At 41.8% G+C, this 20,394-nt stretch overlaps 1 protein-coding gene across 1 annotated transcript in view; it reads right to left on the bottom strand.

Annotated features, from left to right (window-relative positions):
• Positions 1-1,163: 1,163 nt before the first annotated feature.
• The window catches only part of AGBL1 (ATP/GTP binding protein like 1), a 249,268-nt gene continuing 230,037 nt past the window's right edge, over positions 1,164-20,394 (bottom strand). Inside the window, exon 21 of the mRNA XM_017805280.1 lies at positions 1,164-4,014. Within this exon, the coding sequence (XP_017660769.1) occupies positions 3,708-4,014 (307 nt within the window). The 3' untranslated portion in view covers positions 1,164-3,707. The remainder of the gene's footprint in view (positions 4,015-20,394) is intronic.

The following is a 20,394-nucleotide window of genomic DNA, read 5'->3' as shown; positions in this document are numbered from 1 at the left end:
TCACATTGAAATGGAGACTGGAAGCAAAAACAACTTGGTCAAGAGCACAGAAGAGATTTGTGGCAGAGCAAGAAATACAATGTGAGTGTCCCAAATTGCTACCAAGCAGTCGCCGACTCATGCTTTCCATCTCCAAGGGATGGAAAAGGGGCAGTGGATCTTGTCCAAGGACAGATAAGACAGGAGATAGCACTATCACCCACATCTCTGCTGTTTGGCAGGAGGAGAGAAGCAGTGGAGGAGCAGGGCTGCTGTCTTTCCCCCCTCCTTAATCTCCTTTCTGCCTGCTTCAAAAACAACTCAGTGCATGGTTGTTTATTATTATTATCACTGTTATTTTCCAGAGTGCTGTAAAACTAGGGGATAGAGCACTCTGACAGACTCATAACAAACAGCAGATAAAACTAATTAGATTTTGTTCTTCCTTCAGTTTGCTGACTTGATTATTTTTTCTTTATATTGTTTAATTATTTATTTTTTAGCCTAGAGGTTTACACACACATGTATTTCACTAGACACTGGCAAGTCATCCTTGGATCGTCTCTGACAGGAAAAGGCGACTGTGGCCAGGCAGCCTGAGAGCTGGTGAGGGGCTGAGACAGAGGCTGCAGTGTAGTGCAGGGCTCAGCACTGCATCTTCTACCCATGTCATGTAAACCACGGGGGGGAGGAAGGAGAGTGCATCTATTCACAGCCACTAAGAGAGTCAGTGAGACAAAAGGCATCAGTAAAAAAAGTTAATGTGCCTGGCAGAAGCCCAAAACTGCTGCAGCAGTGGGGACGAGGCAAGTGCCTCTAAGACACCACCTCTTCTGGTCATTATGGAAATATTTGGCTTGAGTCTCAACCTGACAGCCTTGCTGACACTTGAGGAACGACAAAACGGTGGGGAGCAGGGCAACTTCCCCCTCCTCCCTCCCTTTCTCCATCGGCTGTTTCCAAATTCTTTGGGATTAGCTAGCGACAGCAGGAAAAGGCACTGGCCTCGCTGCTCAGCACTTAGCAGGATGAAGTGAGGTGACATGCCTCAGCGCGGAGGACAACGGCTTCATTCACCGGGGCAACACCAAACCAGAATTACAAGTGTGCAAGAATAAACAAGGCTGGAGTTAATCTAAAGTTGTTTTACACTCTGTTTTATTAAAGTCAATGCACTTCCGTTCCTCTGTGCAGAGCCTAGTTCTGCTTAATTACCATGACTCAGGGAGAATTTTAATAGCGTGGAGTGCGCGGCGCACATGGAGGCGTTCTCCTGACCTCTAGAGGTCTGTTAAAAGAAGAGGAGCATCTGCTCCCTGTAGAAGTTCCTGGAAGAAATGAGGCAGCCCACAAAACTTCTTCTCGCGAAGGTTTCCAGGTGCCATTCCCAAGTGGTTGGTCACCCAGCCCTCCCGCTTCACTTCTTCAGCAGGAGGCTGAGCACCCTTGGGCCACAGGGTTCATGTGGCCAGTGCCTTCTGCAGCACCCTCACTACTTGCTGACAAGTTGTTTGGCACAGACATGGGATGCTGCCATAGACAAGAGATTGGCCAGGCTTTTCATACTGCACAGCAGCATTTAAGCAGGTGTGGTTGATGTGCAGGGACACTTTGCTCCCAGCTCGGCTGCTGCACTTGGATCCCAGACCCTGGAAACACCTTAAGGGCCTTTGCCATCTCTCTACCTCCTGCAGCTCCTAGCACAGGGGTCTCTGGAACAGTGGTACTGCTCATACACATTTGGCTCCTAATACACATGGAAGATACATCTCTGCTTTTATTATATTAGGACAACTCTTGTGCAGTTCATTGACCAGGGCAGAATATTCCCACTAAACTGAATTCTCCCTATCCTAAAACATTCAGAATGAAACAGCTAGAAAGTTATAGCCAAAATATTGGTGTGTCATTAGGAAAAATGCTGATTTAAGATTTTTTTTCCTTTGCATAGAGTGTACCATTGGTTAGCCTGAGCAAGCACCGTTCAGCTGCTGTTGTGGCAGAGCATTGGTACAGAATGTAGCATGGGTGTGTATGGGCACATTTACAGACACATATATGTACAACAGTATTCTTTGCCCTGTGTCCCGAGGATGCTCTGAATGCTGAAGACCCCACAGCATGGCCAGTATATGCTGCTGTCAGGACTTAGCACAGTGTCAGGTTTTTGTCATGACTACAAATGCTGGATTTTTAACCTAAATATACACATATATTGTTTTTTATTAATAAGTTTTGAAGTAGTATTATACAAACTATTATAATGGGAACACCTATTTTACCTCTTTTTTTCCCTTTCTGTGAGCCAACCTTTTATGAAAATTTCCATATTGTGTGCAACAAGCTGCACACTAAAACAAGCAGAATGGGACATCTGTACAGGGACACACACCACACCTAATGAATTAGTTTGGGCTAAGAAGCTCAGCTTCTAAGGACCCAAGCTGCTTGTCTTTTGAGCATCATAATAGAGTCACAGGGAACTCTTATGTGCTAGTGAAGACTTTAAAATATGTGGATATTTAAAACCTAGGAGGATAGGAAGAAGCTTTTTGTCTAAAGCATAGTTTCCTGCTGAAAAATACGTCTAGGTAGTCTGAGGAAGGGTGTCCAGAAACACGAGAGAGAACCTTGTTCTGCACTAGGAATTCTCTCCACAAACAGCATAGAAATGGAAGGATGACATGGTGCTTTTAATCATGCATCAATATTAATAATAATCATCACTGGTAATCACTGGAGTCCTTGCAGGCTGTAATGCTACAACACACGTTCATCCTTCGTGAGCCTCACAAAGCAGTGACAGAGTTGTGAGCCTCTTGCATCATACAGTTAGTTCCATTTGGATTTGAGACAATTCCCCATTTGCAGCAGCAGAGTCTAAGACACATGAGAAGTTCAGGCAATGTGAAGTGTGAGATGCAGTGATGTGATCTCATACTTTCGGGATACTGGGAACATGTGTGGGTTCTCAGTCTGTGACGGATTCTCAGGAAATGGGATATGTGTTTGAAGGCAATTTTAGGAGAAATCAAATTTTTCTCCACTTGGGGATTAAAGAAACTGTTCTGATTGATGCCTGGGCTAAATTCACTCTTGGATATTGCCACCATGACTAATCTACTGGTCAGTTTAGCCCAGGTTTCCAGAGGTTTGCTATGTATTGTTACTGCTGCTTTCCTTACTATGGCACATTAGATTTCCTATGCTGTTATTGAGATATAACCAGCTCAGAAACACGCACAGCCTGACCCAACCTGTTGAACACATTGTAAAAATTCCGATCAGACAGAAATAAGATCCATGCTCTACAGCTCAAGAGAAATGAATGGCAACAGAGAGCTCTGGCAAAAGGCATCAGTAACTGTCCCTTCTCAAGGCAAAGGCCTAATGTAGGAAAAGGAGAATTGTCTCTGGTTCCTTGGTCTCAACATACCATTCCTTAGGTCAGTCTGGATGAAACCTCATACTAGAGGCATCCAGGAAACTGGGGATTATATTTAGGAAAGGATGAACTCACATAGTACCATCTGGGCTAGTGGCATCTCACTCTGCCTGGTGTACACATACGGAGTCATTCCCAAATGACGTATTTACACAACTTACACAAACACACATTTTTCCATTCAGAACTGAAGCAACACATCTGGGAAGGATGCTGAAGCTGGCAAACAGGTAAACATGACAAGTGACCCATTCACTTGCTGCCCTGCAAGTCACAGCCTTGTTCACACAGGGCTGCTCTTGAACCCATTGTACAGCCCAAGCGCTGCTGAACCCAGAGGAAGAGCTGTACTGTTGGGGGCTGGCTGGCTGGAAATGTAGAGCCCCCTTAGAGCCCTGGAGCTGCATGTCTGTCCTGTGGTCACTCCCTCATCTTCTCTCTCGCCTTCCACCCACGAGAGGGACTCCTGGATCTCTTGATCTAGCTCTGAGAAGTCCTCTTCGCAATCAGAGATAGTGTCAGTATTGTAATCGATCTCTTCCACACAAGGAGGTTCATCATCAGACTCCAAGCTGCTGTTGCTGCACCTTCTGCAGAAAAATCACAAGAGAGACTGGACGTCACCAAAAGAGAGAGTGTTCTCAGGGGTAAGAGCAAGCAACAGGGAAATGTGTTTTCTAGGTTCAATCCTGGCTCTGTTAATAAGGGATGAGATGGCACTAAGCAAGCTCCTGTATGTCTTTGTGTCTGTTTCATCATCTGTAAAATGAAGACTGATACTTACCAACCTCGCAGGAGTAAAATCATTATTATTCTTATCACTATTAGTTCTATTGCTTATACAGAAGCAGAGTGCTTTACATACAGACAACACCGTTCTTGCCTTGAGGCACTTACAAGGTTACAGAAGCTGAAATATAGCAGAGAAGAAGGTATTCACTTTCCAGAAGGTTGCTGGTTTAATCATCATCCACCTCGCTGTAGTTCCACATTTAGTGTAAGACCTAATTAATCCAGGTGGTTGAAGTGCTTTGGCATCTTTTCCTCCTGTTCTGTGCAAGCTCAGAGCACTGCTAACAAGAGGCAGCATGAACAAAAAACAAAGGCTCTTGGATCTTCAAGTACACTGGCTCAAAAGAGGGCAGAAGCACCAGGAGTGGTTGTATTTGGGGAAAAGCATGGAAAGGCTGAGACAGCATGACTTGCTGAAGAAGGGCCAAATTCAGAGGCAAGCCTGAGTGGCTGAGGAAAGACTCTAAGTGGATATCACAGTCACATTGTCTGGTTCTCAGAAAGGTAGGTTACCCCAGCTTGGCCTCTTGCCATTGGGTAATTTTTTGAGACCAGAAAGAAGCCTGTGATTTCAGTGCTGCCTGGGTCAGAGTCTGGATGAATCAGGGGGACAGACGGTGCGTTTGTCACCTCCAGGTCAATGTTTTCAATCAGACTCAAAGCAGGGGAACGTACTGCTTTGGGGGACTGGGAAAGGAATAATAATATCCCACCTCTGGGCCAGAGTTTCTCATTTGTCCCGACCTGGGAAGAATAAATGGCTTAGCAGATGGAGCATACACAGCTTTAATGTGTGGTCTGCTCATTTACATGTCAGTAACCAGAATAATCTTCCAGCTCTCAGCTGTTTCACAGCAGTGTCAGCATCTGAGGTTTCAGAACATACCAAAGGTGTAAAGTATTGCTTTTGGATGTATTGATCCCTCCTCTCCTGCACTCCAAAAAAGGAGTAAGATTTTCCTAGCTCAGACTCCAGATCTTAACTGTATACAGACTATTCTGCAAGCAGAAACAAGCAGTGTTAACCCACTTCTTCTCTTGCTGATCTCTGGGTTAGTTTACTTCAAAGGCTGGGTATAAAAGATTTTCTGAAAGCTTAATAGAGCTGTACAGCTTAAAAATAAATAAAAGAATAATTATGCACTTTTACAGTTTCTGGCTCTACTTAGTCTGCTCAGAAATCTGGGTCAGGAGGAACTCATACTAAAAATGAGGATGTGACATGAAACAAAACAAACAAACTAGGACAATCCTCCCAGCACAAACAGCAACAGCAGTGGTCCCAACTGAGTCTGACCAGTGGGTTTGATTTCTTCTTTTATTTTTCATATGCAGGCATGGCATGAGTTACCTTGATACTGAGTACCTATGATAAGGTTCAAAGCTGACTAAACTCGGGGGAACCAGAGTTTTCATTTATAAGTCCTGCTCTTGCAACTTTGCAATCAAAAAGATCCAAAGCATACCTGCTTTCAATATTGCACTTGCACATTTTGAAGGAGCTGCTAATGCCATTGGGACAGAACATAGATGTTACTCAGCTCACTTATATTTTACAGATGGAACAGTTTGCAACCTAGGAACTATAGGTCAAACATTTGCGTCAATGGGATAACAATAAAAAAAAAGAAGTCCCTATTATTACTTAAATCTGGGAAGCCCAGTAACAGGATCTTCTAAATTTTTCAATAACTTAAATGATTTTAGGACTTTATTTATGAGAAAAAGGGGAAAATTACTTCTACCACACAAACACTTTGCTATGGAAGGGAAATCTGGAAGACAACAAACGAGAATGAAAGACAAAAAGCAAAGAAAACTGCCATTTCTTTACATTGAAGAATGAAGGGACAGTCTTTAGGAAGCAAGTATTTATGCATAAAACCTTTGTAATGGATATCAAAACTCTCCCTTGTTACCTGCATACACAGGACACACCAAGGCCATGACAACTCAACGGTGGGGAGAGACACTGCAGGGAGAGGTTCCCCACAAGTGAGGATGTGCTTAGACCCTATTTAGAGGTCAGGGAAGAAGACTTTCCTCCTAGTTTGTTCTGACCTTTGCTCCTTTTCTGTGACAGCGAACGAGCAAGCCAGTTAGTACTGACCATAGTAGTGGTTTCACCAGCATCTAGACTATTGCTTTCTTTTCCAAGAGAGTATTGGTGGTTTTTTGTTTGTTCATTTGTTTTTAATCTGATTTTTAAAAGCTGCAAAAGAATTCACTTTCCCTCCTCACCCCACCCTCCTCAAAAAAAAAAAAAAAAAGAGAAAGAAACAAACAAAAAAAAAATCCAACCCAGGGGATATGAAACAGATTTACCAAAGAATAATGATGTTGTCTTACAGAAGGTAAACAAAGAGGAAAACCAATGACACTACATTAGAGAACTCCAAGACAAATATAGTCTATGAATACCACTGAACGTGAATGCAGTACAGAAGAGGTGGGGGGAAGGCAAGTAACATACCTACAGCCAACAGTCCCCCAGCTATCATAATAAAACATGTGGTTGATCTTCAAAACCTATGGCCTCGTAGCCCTCATCTATTCCAGCCGATGGGAGCCACAACAGCAATTTGCAACTTCATGATGTGATAAACAGAATTTCTTTGTTTTGATTTTTAATTTGCATATTTATTCAGATATGACTTAATCTTAATTAGTTCTCCTTTTCTACATGGGTGTGTTTTTTTGTTAGCTTGGTTTTGGAAAGCTAGCAAGTTTTGGTACCTTGTAAAATAATTCTGGGGTTTTTTCCTGACTTAACAGGAGGAGAAGGAGGAGTCCAGTCCTTCCTTACATGTCAGCATAACTGGAACTTTGTGGTATGAATGGAAACCACTTCTTTTAGGTGCCTACTGCCGACCTCTCATTCTGAGTCAGCCCACCTGTTAGGTCACAGCTGGACAGAAACCTTGCAAGTCAGCCATCCTGCTGAGCCACACTTCAGAAAAGACAGGCTGTAGTTGTGGTTGATAAACTATGGCTACATGCTGTACATGAGGATGAGTGGTGATCTCTCTTCCATACATAATTCTCCTTCACTTGTACATACACTTCCAGGGCATGGAGAGAACTAGAGCTTTCCTAAGTAATTTCTCCAGATTTTTCGGTTGCATTTTGCTCTCGTGGCAGGTCACTCACTCTCTGTGTTCTGCTGGCTGCCTCAAAATAGAGCATGTTTTATTTTTTGCTGCTGGAAAGAACGGATGCTGACAACTGTCCCTCTTAGGGAGTCTGTGACTATTGTTCAGGGTTTCTGCTTGTCCTTTGCTTGACAGGCCTCACAGTTGCAGTGCATTAAAGAAGGAAGTGGAGCATTTTCTTTTTTTCTCATATTGCTCCTCTCTCTCTCTTTTGAAATTTGTTGCAGCCTTTCCAGAGCAAAACTAGAAGGGGGGGGGAAGGAGGGATGGTTAAATGCTTCACACAAAAAGGAGGAAAAAGCTGAGTCTGGGGACCACTGCTGGTCATGGATGTACCAATTATTCTCTCTGAAGAATGTATCAACAAACAAGCAAATATGTCCTCAGCTTCTCCCTGCAGTGAAAAATAACACCCCAGTAGCTGCATAATCACCCTGTCTGTAACCCTACTTTCTCCTTGCCTTAAATCTTCTCTCCATCATGGTATGTCCCAGTCCCTCGGAAGCTGCCCAAATCAGGGATGTGGCTGTGTATAATGAGCCAAGCACATCTTTAATACAGTTCATAGACTAAATAAGGCAGAAAATGCCTTTATTGAAATTTTTCAAGGGATCAGACATTTTTGTGCGAGAATAAAAAACAGGAAAAAGATTCATGTCTGATCTAAACAGGTCAAGTTCTCAGTAGTTACAGCATTCACCTGAAAGAAGGGTCCCCTTTTTCCCCAAGCAGGAACTGGAGACCCCAGAAAGTTCCCTGACCATAGTTATCACTTGTGCAGAAGGGAAACTGCTCATTCTTTTCCAAAGAAATTTTACCTATTGTATGAACAGTTATGTATATGTGCTGGCAAGTAAAGTGTCCTGCAGTTTTTAAAGATACACTGCCATCTCTGCAGTGAATTGGGATTGCCTGGCCCTTCTGGGTTTTTTTGACATTAAAATTCCACCTACGTCACCAAATCTAAAAGGGTGTGTGATCTTGCACAGTTTTGCTTTTGAGGAAACCATATGTTTTATTAAAAGCAGGAGTACTGCTTCTGAAGGCTTGTAATGAATCTAAAACGAACCTTAAGCAGACGCTTTTGCAGTAATCTCAGAGTACAATTCTGCCTTTAATTGCTTCATAAAGTAGTATTTTAGGACACAGATGAAACAACTATGATGCTTTCAGGTAATTAGACCTGTAAGAAACACACTGCAGCAACAAGATGCCAAGAAGGAAGGACTTTAGTTTGCCCTTTGTGTCTGGATTCTGTTGGTACAAGGTGTGCTGCACACCTTGTAATGACATTCTAATTTCATCTCTGCAATTCAGCAGCTCCCCAGACAGCAGCCTGGCACCCCTCCTGCCTGAGAAATGCCAGACAAAGCTCTATTTAGTCCCTGACCTGGCCAAGGGAGGGGATCAGTTAGGTACTGATGCAAGATGACTCCAGCTGAAAGAACTATTGCATTCACCTTCTTTGTTTCTACACAGTAAACACTAATGATATGAACTTTGTAGATTCCCATGGGATTCCTCTTCCCAAAGACTCTTTGCCAAGGACTTTTGCATCTTTCAACATCTCCTGAGAAAATACATGCTAAGCCCAAGGCAATGCCAGGTTCCCTGGCTTTCAGTTCACCATGGCCCATCCTTTCACCAACAATATGAACATAATTAAACACAGCCTTGAATTCTGTTTGCTGTGGCTGAGAGATATTTGGTCTTGTTTTGAGTGTAGGTTGGTTTTTTTCCTTTTTTTATTTCCTGATGCAAATAGCCAAGAGAAAGGTATAATTCATTGCTAAGGCTCTAACTAATTAGTTTTCCAGGAGTTCCCAGGCTAATTGTAGGCTGCAATATTTATAATTGATTTGGCCAGATTAGAAACGGGTGTGTGGTGCACCAGTTAGATAAGTAAGGAGTAAATGGGATTTTATTTAGAGAGAGGGGAAGACAACTTGTAAATAAAAGGAGAGTATGAAGAGGAAGAAACAGGCTGACTCCTGGCCAATACTGTCCCCTAATGTTCATTCAGGCTTGCAACAATTTAGCCCTGGACAGCATTTTACTCGCATCTGGCATAAAATGTTAGTCTTCTCAAGAATGACTGTTTCAGTATCCTTAGTGGTGAGAAGATGGCTTATGCTGCTGTAAGAGCAGAGCAGGGCAGGTGTTGGGTACACAGTCCTCATTACGTGTGGTTGGGAAATGGAAAAGCCTTGAAGAACTTCACTTAATTGAATTGCACTACGTTGTTGGGACGGCTTTGATCTTTCTGTGAAAGTCTGCATAGAGGACAAGAAGACATTTTTCTCCCATTTGAAGGGTATTTGACATTGCCTGACATTCCTGGATTCCAGACAGTTCAAATCCAGGTGTGTTTCTAACGCTTACCAACAAAATGCACATGAGATGATCTTTAGACTTGCAGGATGGAAAAGCTGTTGAGAAGCCAGAGGCTGTGGATTCAGTCTTATGAACAATCATTAATTTCTTCCTAATGGAGATCCAATCTATATATCAGCGCAGGGAAAACATTGCATCTTTAGCAGTCTGATAGCTGTAGGCTTGTAAGCATTAATAAAACCTACTGACTTGAACAGACACAAGTCAGCCACGAAATGAAGCTATGGGGGTTGCTGCAGACCCCAAACACTTCTCTTACCCTTCAACAGGGTAGGTTGAAGGTCTCTTAGGTTTTGTCTCTTTTTTTTCTTTAAATACATTTACATTTCAGCACAGGAAAGCACCATCCTATGGGTACTTTAGAAAAGATTTGTGAACTGGCATATTCGCTTCATTTTGTGATGACACTCTTACCTACCTTGGACAAAACATTAATGATCCTGTAAATCTGCTCCTTACAAGGACAACATGACCAGAGCAGCTGTCAAGCTTCACAACTGACAAGCTAAACCAGAGTACTGAGTAAAATTTCCACCTACTATGGTGAGAAGTTAGTTACATGTGAACCTAAGCATGGGCATAAGCATAGAAAACTCTGACTTTATCCCCACAGACATACCACACAACCTGTTCAATTCAGTCACACCAAACAAGTTCAACCACTCTGCACAAGTTGAGGGAATAGCTCATTCACCAAAAACTGGCATCCAGCACCAGCTTTGGTGTTACTGCCTCAGCAATATGAGATATCCCTGTAGAAAACTTGGGACCTGACTGCTTATATCTGTACAGCACTGTCTTCTTGAGATTTGGGCTGATATATGGGAAACTAGAGCTCAAGCCCTGGGACATAAATTTTAAGTAAGTTGAAGACCTTTAAAAGAAGTATATATGATATATTTTTGTGATATATTCAGGCACTGTTGGGAAACTAAGCCTGGTTTAGAGCATCTTGAGAAAGCATAGGCTGAATCTTGGGTTTTAGATCCATATTACACTACAAGTTGGTGTTTACTTAAGGGAACAATATCACATAGCATCAGCTCTGGATCAGCAGGCAGGCAGCCTAACCTGTGTTTGCTGTTGAAATCAATTAGAGGTTGTTATCTAATGAGTACCTGTGAGACACCTCATTGGTATATTTTTCTACCTTTGGCTTGATGCTTCGGTTTCATGTTGAACAGAAATTTATGGCCAGCTTCAATGAAGCAACCAGCAGTAGATGGTTTGAAATCAGGTCCGTTGTGATCCTGTTATATTCATTAAAAATGAGGTATAAACACAGGAAATAAAAGATGAGCGACGTAAAATAAACAGAATAATATCCATCCACCAGGCATCACTATCAGTGGATTGGATTTAGTCAGAGTTTAAGAATCAGAGCAAATGCTTCGAAAAAGTGTAACATTTTGGCCTTCTACAGCTTAAGCTTTCTGTGGAAATATGAGCAGTCAAGTCCTCTTGTATGGGAAGGTATTTATTGAGACTACCAGAACTCATTAAGATACTGAATAATGAAAGAGTTGCTGAAAATATGATTCTGAAAGCATTTGGGAGTTTTTCTCACAATGTCTATACCTCAAGCAATTTCTTCTCAAAATGATAACCATGTTACTGATGATATTTAGCAGTCCAGCCCAAGTAATACAGGAAGATTATTGGAATCTTTGTAATTGCTTTTAGGTGCTTCCAGTAGCTGAGATATTGGCACGTGTGGGGTAAAGAAATGTGGAAAGATTTTGACTTAGATGCTAAAAAATTGTAGTGCTGAGGATAAAGAAGGTAAAGACAGGCAGGTTCTCCTGGGTTCTTGTTTCCCTTGGTGCTCTTTCTTATAATTCCACTGACTCAATCTATCTGTTTTATATTATTAATTTCAAATGTCCAAGTTTCATATGTATATATCCCTTAGTTCTCCCTGAGCAACTTAAAGGATTTTGGATTTTGAAAGTAAAATGTTTTAAGATGGCCAAGACAAGTCTAGTCTGTAGTTACATATAAGGTTTATGTATTTTTTAGATCAGATAATTATGCATGCAAATATTTGTTTGCATGGCAGATGACAGATATATACTTAATTACTTGACTGAACTGATAAATGCTGTAAATGACTAAATTCCAATCACTGTATCCCTTGGAGGAAAAAGAAACCTCTTCGTTGCTACTAGCTTTTCTTCATGAAAATCTTTATTTAGCTGTTATCTACTCTGATGTTTCAGTGAATCTATGACAGATGTGTATATGTATGTGTATATAAACACGTAAATGTGTCAAAACAAGCACCTAAAGTAGATCACCATCACTTATATATCTTTCCTTAAAGGCACATAAATAATAGATACATGTATACACTCACACTCAGACACCCACACACTGACATACACACACAGTTATATGGTTTGCTCTGTATCCAGAGCACAGTTTTCATTACAAGACACAGGAGGCCTCAGGAGATAATCCTACAGCTACCTGAGAGATAACAATAGGTGATCACTGAACCTTGATGGTATTGCATTCAAGTGGAAGTAACATCAGGGAAAGAGCTGGCTGTGACCAGAGCAAGCCAGTTCTTTTACTCCAGTCTTCAGGTGAGCATTGATAAAGCAGGAGGTCACTTGCAGGGGAAATTAGACCATCTGGGTAGGACTTGAGATATATTAGGATGGTCAAGAGGCAGACAGAAATGGTTATCTAAAATATCCTGTTATATCAGCTATCCAAGAGCTTAAAGCAAGACTCTGTGGCAAAAGATCTTGGATTTTCAGTAAGGAAATCAGGACATGTTCCTATTCCACATGAACCTGACTCATTCTTGTACCTCTTAAAGCATTTTAGAAACCCCTGTGCATAGATCTTTTTCTTTCCCAATCACATGCTTCAAATGGGTAAACAACTACTGGGACTAAAAGTATTCAGCTCTGGTAAAGACAATGATTCTTGTTCTGGAGCGCCCAGAGAGGGGAAAGGCTGTGGCACCACAAGGGGGTTCAACAGCTGTTTTACCACTCAGTTCTGCTTTTAAGGAAAGGCTTAAGGCAAATCTCAGCTTAAGGGTCACAGAAGGCAGTTTCTGGAGTACACTGAAAACAGTTAAGGACAACATGATAGCAAAGCACTGAAGGCTAAGAGATTCCAGGCTTGTTTAGTCGATATTATAGTTAGGAAAGAAAAAGAGAGCGAGACAGATAGACAGAGTGATGCAAAGACAGACTCTATGTAGGTACCCATAAGAACCCGTAAGAATGAAAGGCAACAAAGGCAAGGTCAGATAAATTTATTTTGCCTTTAAAGCAACTTGAAGTGCGGTTTATAGCAGAAACATCTGATGAAGTATGTGTGATCATAAATAACCAATAATAGATCCAGCTTTAAACTTCAGCTTCTGCCCTCATCCTAAATCTCTTCTCTGACATAATGAGATTCAGATAAAACAAATCTGAACACTTGTGTTCAATATATTTCAAAACATTCTGATCAATTATGTTTTTAACACCATATGGAACCAAAGCCAAAACCTTGCTTAACCTCACTCATTACACAGCTGATTTGCATATGCTTTGGACTCCGTTAAGGACAACAAAAAATGTCAGCTACTGCATATAAAAGTGGCAACTCTTGCTAATTCCCTTGCCAAAGCCCTGCCAGATGTTTCATGAAGAATAGCAAATATTTCATTATGTTCTCTCTGCCTCCTAAAATTTATCTGTCAGGAACTGCAAGGATGAACAAGAAAAACAACAAGCATGGAGAGCTGACAAAAACATGAAGCATCACCTTCATCCTATTTCAGAGCTCAAATAGGGTTTTAAAGGGATTCTTCGTGCCAGAAGGACCTTCCAGCCAGGAACATATGACTCCCAGTAAACAGAGGAAAGAGGAAAAACAACGACCATTTGCTCTGATCTAAGGAGACAGCATTGCCTTGCAAAAAGAACAGAGTAAAGCATACTGAAAAGTTACCATTGCTGTTTGTTGTACAATAGATCTCCAAATTTTTTTTTCTGTGTTCCTGTTGCAGGTATTTAATAAGGTTTCCCTCTATAACAGGGAGATACAGTTTTCAAATGAATCCATTTGTAGCTTGTAGCATCTATCAACTCCCTCCAGAGAGCAATTTTTAAAATTGTTGTTAACGTGAGTATTTTCTGAATATTTTATAAAAATCAATGTTCAAATGCCTGCCAAAATATTCTATGTGTTTTACCTGAAAGTTGCAATTACACTTTCTTTCTTTTTCTGTATGTGAATATGCTTGTATATTTATATATGCTTATATAAATTCTTAAGAGAATACTAACATGCCCCACAGAAGCAAGCATATTCTGAGTGAAAGCTGAAGCAACATAAACTGACAAAAGTATTCATTTCATTAAAGGAAGACATGTATTTGGATGGATGGGGCAAATTATAGCAGTGTAGAGCAGCGAAACAATCACTTTATAGAGAACCACCCTGAGCATTTAACGTCACCCTCTGATTTACAACTAAAAACGATAAAAGGTCAGTTCTCGTGTGCAGAGGAAGTGACTGAAAAGATATGTCAGGCTGTACATCAAGGGAAAATTGAATTATGAGGTTTAAGCACCTGGGTTTGAAAGATACAGGTTCTGTATTCTGCGGGCTTACAGTCACTGTGAGCAAACTGCTTTTCTCTCTTTGCCCAAATTGCCCAATAACAGGGACACAGAAGGCTCCATCCCTCTACCTGGCTGGGTGGCAGAGCCCAGGTGTGTCTGAAGCCTTCCATCACTTCTTTAGTCTGAATGAGTGTGCAGAGCTGTTTAATTGCCTCTTCTATGTAAATGCCTTTCTCTCCACTGAAAGCAGTGAGAAAATAAGTGCTTAATAACATTGGTGGATTTGGTCCAAAAACACCTCTCAGCAAACCAAGATAGAAAATAGCAAGTTTCCAGATTCATTAGGGACAGAAGTCACTTTTCATGGTTCTGCCAGACAGGAATGAAGAGTTTAGCTGAGGAATGACGAGGATGTAGGACTCCTGCTGACATCAGGAGGATAGAGAGGTGCTCAGTAATACTAAGGATTAGTGGCCAGATCATATTTCAACAAGAAATGTTCTAATTCTTGTAGTACTGAAAACAACTGAAGTCACAAAAGTGAAGGAGAGATTATTCAGACGGGAAAGAAACTGCCACAATCTGCCAGATTTTCTGTATCCATTTTGGCCTCTGATTTTAAACTGTCCAGCTATCCTGGCTGGCAAATCCAGCTCCAAGAAACAAAGGGTGAGGACTTGTGCATGCTCATTCGACTGGACCTGAAAACCTCATTAGTCATGAAATCTTGTATTTCCGGCCATTTGCCTTTGTATTCATCTTTTCTTAGCTCCTCATTCTGTCTCTGCTTCAGGAAGCTGCTTACTGCACCAAAATTAAGTGACATCTGCTCTTCTCATGGTGGATTCTGTCTTCCGGGAACTGAAACATCATGAAAAGACCAGATAGCGAGTTCTTTTGGCTCATAAATTGTCCCCCGAGGCATGGAAAGAGCCCACAAAAATTATATTTGCCAGTGTACAAATCTGAGTGCTAGAATGTACAAACACATTTCACAGAAGGGATGCATTTGGGAAGGTTAGGTTCATGAATACATAACAGTGTTCTTGATTGATGTGTACTGTGATAGAATCTCCTTTCTTGTTCCTTCTCCACCAAATCATGATGGCATCATTTTCTCTACAGACCTTTCTGTTGCACCAGCTGTAGGTAGGTACCCCCACAATAACAATTCCAGTGCCAGTAACACATAACGCTTTAAAAAGCCCCTGTATGCTGCTGAGGGACACAGCCTCTGGGAATGATGGAGATGATAGAATGGAGGAGCAGCTGCAGCCAAGACAGACTGCTGCTGACTTTACTCTGAGTTTGCCAGGCTGGACTTTCTCCTTTTCTGCACAGCCAACCTGCAGATAAACTGTGTCAGATTTAATGGAGCATGATACAGGCAATTCAGTATCAAGGAGGGGGGAAAAAAAGCATTTCTGAGTCAAGATGGGTTATCAGCTCAGCTCAAAAAGCAGCCTATCAAAAAACACTGCCAAGGCGACTTCAGAAATCTATAATTTAGGTGTTACCTTAAGCCTAAAACTTTGTTTGAAAACTTCATACTTCCCTACAAGCAGACTAGCAAAGCCCAGGAGGATCAGACCAGCTATCAGTTGAGATGACAAAGCAATACACTTAGTGTATATCAAGTACTGTGCCCATGAAAGGTACAGGAAAGATGGCAACATTATACAGTTTCATCCTGCAAGGAATCAAAGCTGTTATTACACAGCAGTTTTCCAAGGGCTATTACACTCCATTGCTTACCCACCAATCAGCTCACCTTGCTGGGCCTCCCAACAATATGAATCACTTTTAAATAACAATGTATTTACTTTACATACAAGCTTTGCAGCCTGAAAAACCTCATTCTGCTTTCTGAAAAGGGAAGCAGCCTGATGATTTATCAGGAACAGGGCTGCTGATGTGCATGGAGTTGTACTGGCATGTCCCAGCTGAACAGCTGAACTCCCGAGCAGCATCATTCACCACTAATTTTGCAGCTATTTCTGAGACATGGAATGACACTACTCTAAATCTTGTAATTTTTAGTACAGAAAGCAAAACCAGTGAGCAGCCGGTGCAAAAATTTTAAGGAATGAAAGATAAGAGAAATATGCCCTGTGTCTAAACTTGGCCAAGGTGCAAGGCCTAGACCCCTAATTCTTAATACTCAGAGTGTTTCTTGGTTTGCTACTGAATAAGAATCAGTGTGCAAGGACAATCATTTCATGGAATCATAAAATGATTTTGGTTGGAAGGGACATTAAAGATAATCCCATTCTAACCCTCCTGTCACAGTCAGGGACAACTTCCACTAGATCAGGTTGCTCAAAGCCCCATCCAACCCGGTCTTGAATACTTCCAAGGATGGGAATCATTATTCAATGACAAATGCAAATGCAGTGAGAGCCTGTGGAACTTTTCCTGTCAGCCTTTCACATTTACTCCACAGATGGGCACTATGGCACTCCTGGAAGGGTTGTGCCTGCCTGTATAGTTCTGGGAAAGCACAGGGCTTGGGAAGTGGCAGAGCAAGGCCAGAGAGGCTGTATACACTGATTCAGAGTATCACTCAGGCAGACTTTTTCAGCCATGCTCCTAGAAAGAGGTCTCAGGGAAAACCAGCACAAAGCCTGCAGGTTGTCTTTCTCTGACACGCACATATTTACTGCAACTGTCTCCTGTGAGTTTAGGAGCAAAAAAGCTCAGAATTAAATAACTCACACAATTAGGGTTGTATTAACCTCGGCTGATAAGACTGAATTCAATAAGCAAAATGTATAAATTATATGTCGAAAGATCTGAGATGTAGGATACCAAACAAGCGCCACAAACCAATAGCTCTATCTTCAAAGAGATGCTTCCTTCCACTTCCTCATGCTGTTTTAGGCATTCCCCATGCAAGAGAAGTCCATGAGGACACAATCTAGAAAAAAGAGAATTTCCTGAGCTGTCCACTTCCTTGTTGCTTTCAAAGTCTGTCCCCTAAGAAACTTGGCATATCCTTGTTCCAGGCTACTCCCTATAGCCAGGAAATGCCTAATAATTCACTTCTTGCAGAGGGTCTCCTTTGAGATGGATTAACTTAACACCCCTTAAACTCAGGCCTTTCAGTTTCCTCTGTTGGAGACTTTGGATTCAGATATCTTCGCTGTACTGGAAAATATCCACTGATAACAAGCAATTATTATTACAAGATATATCCTTAGAGATAGAAACTGGATGCTAGGAAAGACTGAAATGAAAGGGAGAAGAGAAAATCAAAAATACTATTCTCACTTACCCTGGCAGGGTTTTAATCACCTTCCCAGCATGTCATATCCAAGAGCCCTTAGACAACCTCCTGAACAATACTCAATTGACACCTATCATGTAAAGCACTTGATTTTCTCACAATAACATTAAGCATCATTACTGGAAATGGATGATACAGTTCAAAGCTAATTTCAGATTTAATTTGGTGTTCGAAACCATTAAATACACATATAATTGCCTCTTCCCATGAACCAATATTTGGGCCCTAAAAAAAAGAGAGTTTCTGGAGTTCTTTCTGTGAGACTTTACAAGCATGTTTAGACTAAATGATTTATAAAACATGTACCTAGTATAATACCTGTGATAGCAAGAATTGAAATCAGTCTATGGCTAGGGCTGTTTTAAAGCAATAACTGTAGTGGGGAGGAGGTGCTGTAGCAGAACAGAGGGTTGTGCTCATCTTGCTGTTGTTGTGGACCTGCATGTTCAAGTCATGGGAGAAATGAACTGAGCAAACCAACTGTGGTATATGCCAGAATGGCTTTGGGGTGTGTCATAGACCCTAGGAGGGTCCAGAGCACAGGAGGACTGTGCTGGACAAGCAGCATCAGCAGTGGCTTGCAGGTTGCCTACCATCCCTGAGAAAAAACTTGTCTTCTCCAAGGGCAGTGTGGTAGCACGTGCTAAGCAGAGACTGATAGCCTCAAAATGAGCATCCCTGGCATGGGGCTGAGCAACCAACAAAAGGAGAGATCCTGCCAAAGCACAGATTAGAAAATTAATTATGGAGGTGAACAAAACATCAGTCAGTACAGAATTTCAGTGGGAATATTGAAAACCTCAGTCTAGACCACAGCAAGGCAATGAAGTCTCTGTAAAGCTCAGGAGAGGCCTGAGGGTAAGACAGGACAGACAGAGTGAGGGTGGAAAAATATAAAGTATAAAAGTACATTCACTCAGACGACCTGAACTCCAGCAGTCCTCGGGACTGCTGACCACAGGAACCACAACAGCATTTGCCTCCATGGAAAGGTTCTCAATTTGACCAGCACCTGCCAGGTATAGGGGCAAGCCTGACAGCCTCAGCAGGAATAGGTGTCCATGTAGATGACAACTCTTGTCCAAAGTCTGTTACAGGAGAACAGGACGTTCCGAACTGCTGCCAGGACACTCAGTAGCAGGACTTTTGAACGCTCGTCGAGGTCTGTAAGGCAGCTGAGGACACCTGGGGCTCCCTACAGGGGCTTGTGGGGCAGAAACAGCTACATGGGACAGGCAGGAACATAAGGTCAGGCTTGGGCCGGTACAATGCAGTGGTGGAAATCATTTTGAAGGGTGTCATCTCTTGGTAAGCCTGGATACAAAATGGGAAGCTCATATCCTGACTGTGGCCTAATTCCAATTCTGAAATCCAAACATTATATTTTCCCATTTCCTTATCCAATGTTGCTTCAGCACTTAATTATCTACCTGATAGTCTGGCCTTTTCTGCCACGCTGGTGCCAGGCCATCAGTGATGTGTCTATCAGGATGAAATGAGCTTTGAACCGGGTGATAAATTGTTTTTGCTGCAGCTGCTAACATGTCGTAAATGTTTAAACAGTATAATCGCACACATATCTAGTAGCTGCTTGGTTATGTTTATTTTGGATGAGGTGCTATGAAGTTTCTTAGATGTATGTGTCAAATATTCATAGATGGCAGGCTACTGAAATATCTTTCTGTAGCATTTATTTATAGACTTTATTTATCAACAGAATCAATCTTTATGTTCTTAGCTGCAGCATTACTTGTTGCCTTACCCATTTTTTCCAGACAGTGCCTGTCTATCTAACAATATCCCTCTTCCTGCAACATCTATTCACAGTGTGTCTGTACAAGGTATCTTCCCATGTGTACTCGTAGCATCCATCTCTTTAATTTCAACTATATATCCACTCCATCTAATGCTCATCATCTATCTGAAGCACTTGCTCTATCTCTCCACACCATCTTTTTATCTAGTCAATGGTATCTGTCTCTCCTCAGTGACTCTCTCTCCCTTTCTCTCAGTCACACAAAGCACCAGAGTAATTATGGATTTTGGACCAAAACCAGTTTCTTTTTTTCTTTTTTTTCCCCCCAAATCGGGCTCACAAATCACCGATTAATTTATTTGTTTTGATGCAAAGGCTAGATGTGAGAAATGAACTCTGGAAGGATACAAGTGCCTTTGGGTCAAAGACTCTTTCCCAGGCTTATTTGCTTTCCTGCTGTGTGCGAACAGTTCACTGCTGTGAGAGCTGCTGTTATCTGAGAAACTCATCTACAAAAAAAGATGCTGCAGTGACTACTGCCTCTCTGGTCTCTTCTCTCTTTCCTTTTCCCATTTCCTTTTTTCCTCCCGTATTTCCTCTTCCCTCTACCAACACTTCACATCTGTTACTCTAAGTTTGTCCCTTCCCTTCTTTTGTCCACTTGGCATTCTGAGGATGACAAGTGAAAGTCCCTCCCTATTAAAAATTCACTGCCAAATAAATATTAAAGCAGGGGGAAAATCCATTTGGCTCTGTGTGATTTACCATAATCTGCAACACAAGACCCAGCACAACAGGTTAAAAAGGTTTCACAGGCTATTTACCCACTTCGCAGGGGTATGAAGGACTCAGTGACCCTCAGCTCTTAGAGACCTCATGATGGGGAGCAATTTCTTCCCCACCATCAGTCTGAATAAGATGGAGAAGGACAGGCTCCCAGAGCAGAAGAGGAAGGATGCAAAAACCTAAAATTTCTCCTTGCTTTTTTTCTTCCTACTTATTTCTCATCCAGA

Source organism: Lepidothrix coronata, unplaced genomic scaffold (genome assembly GCF_001604755.1).
Source record: "Lepidothrix coronata isolate B3197 unplaced genomic scaffold, Lepidothrix_coronata-1.0 Scaffold11, whole genome shotgun sequence".
NCBI classification, from domain to species: domain Eukaryota; kingdom Metazoa; phylum Chordata; class Aves; order Passeriformes; family Pipridae; genus Lepidothrix; species Lepidothrix coronata.
Note: the sequence above shows the minus strand (reverse complement) of the source record. Positions and strands in the feature narration are given on the sequence as shown.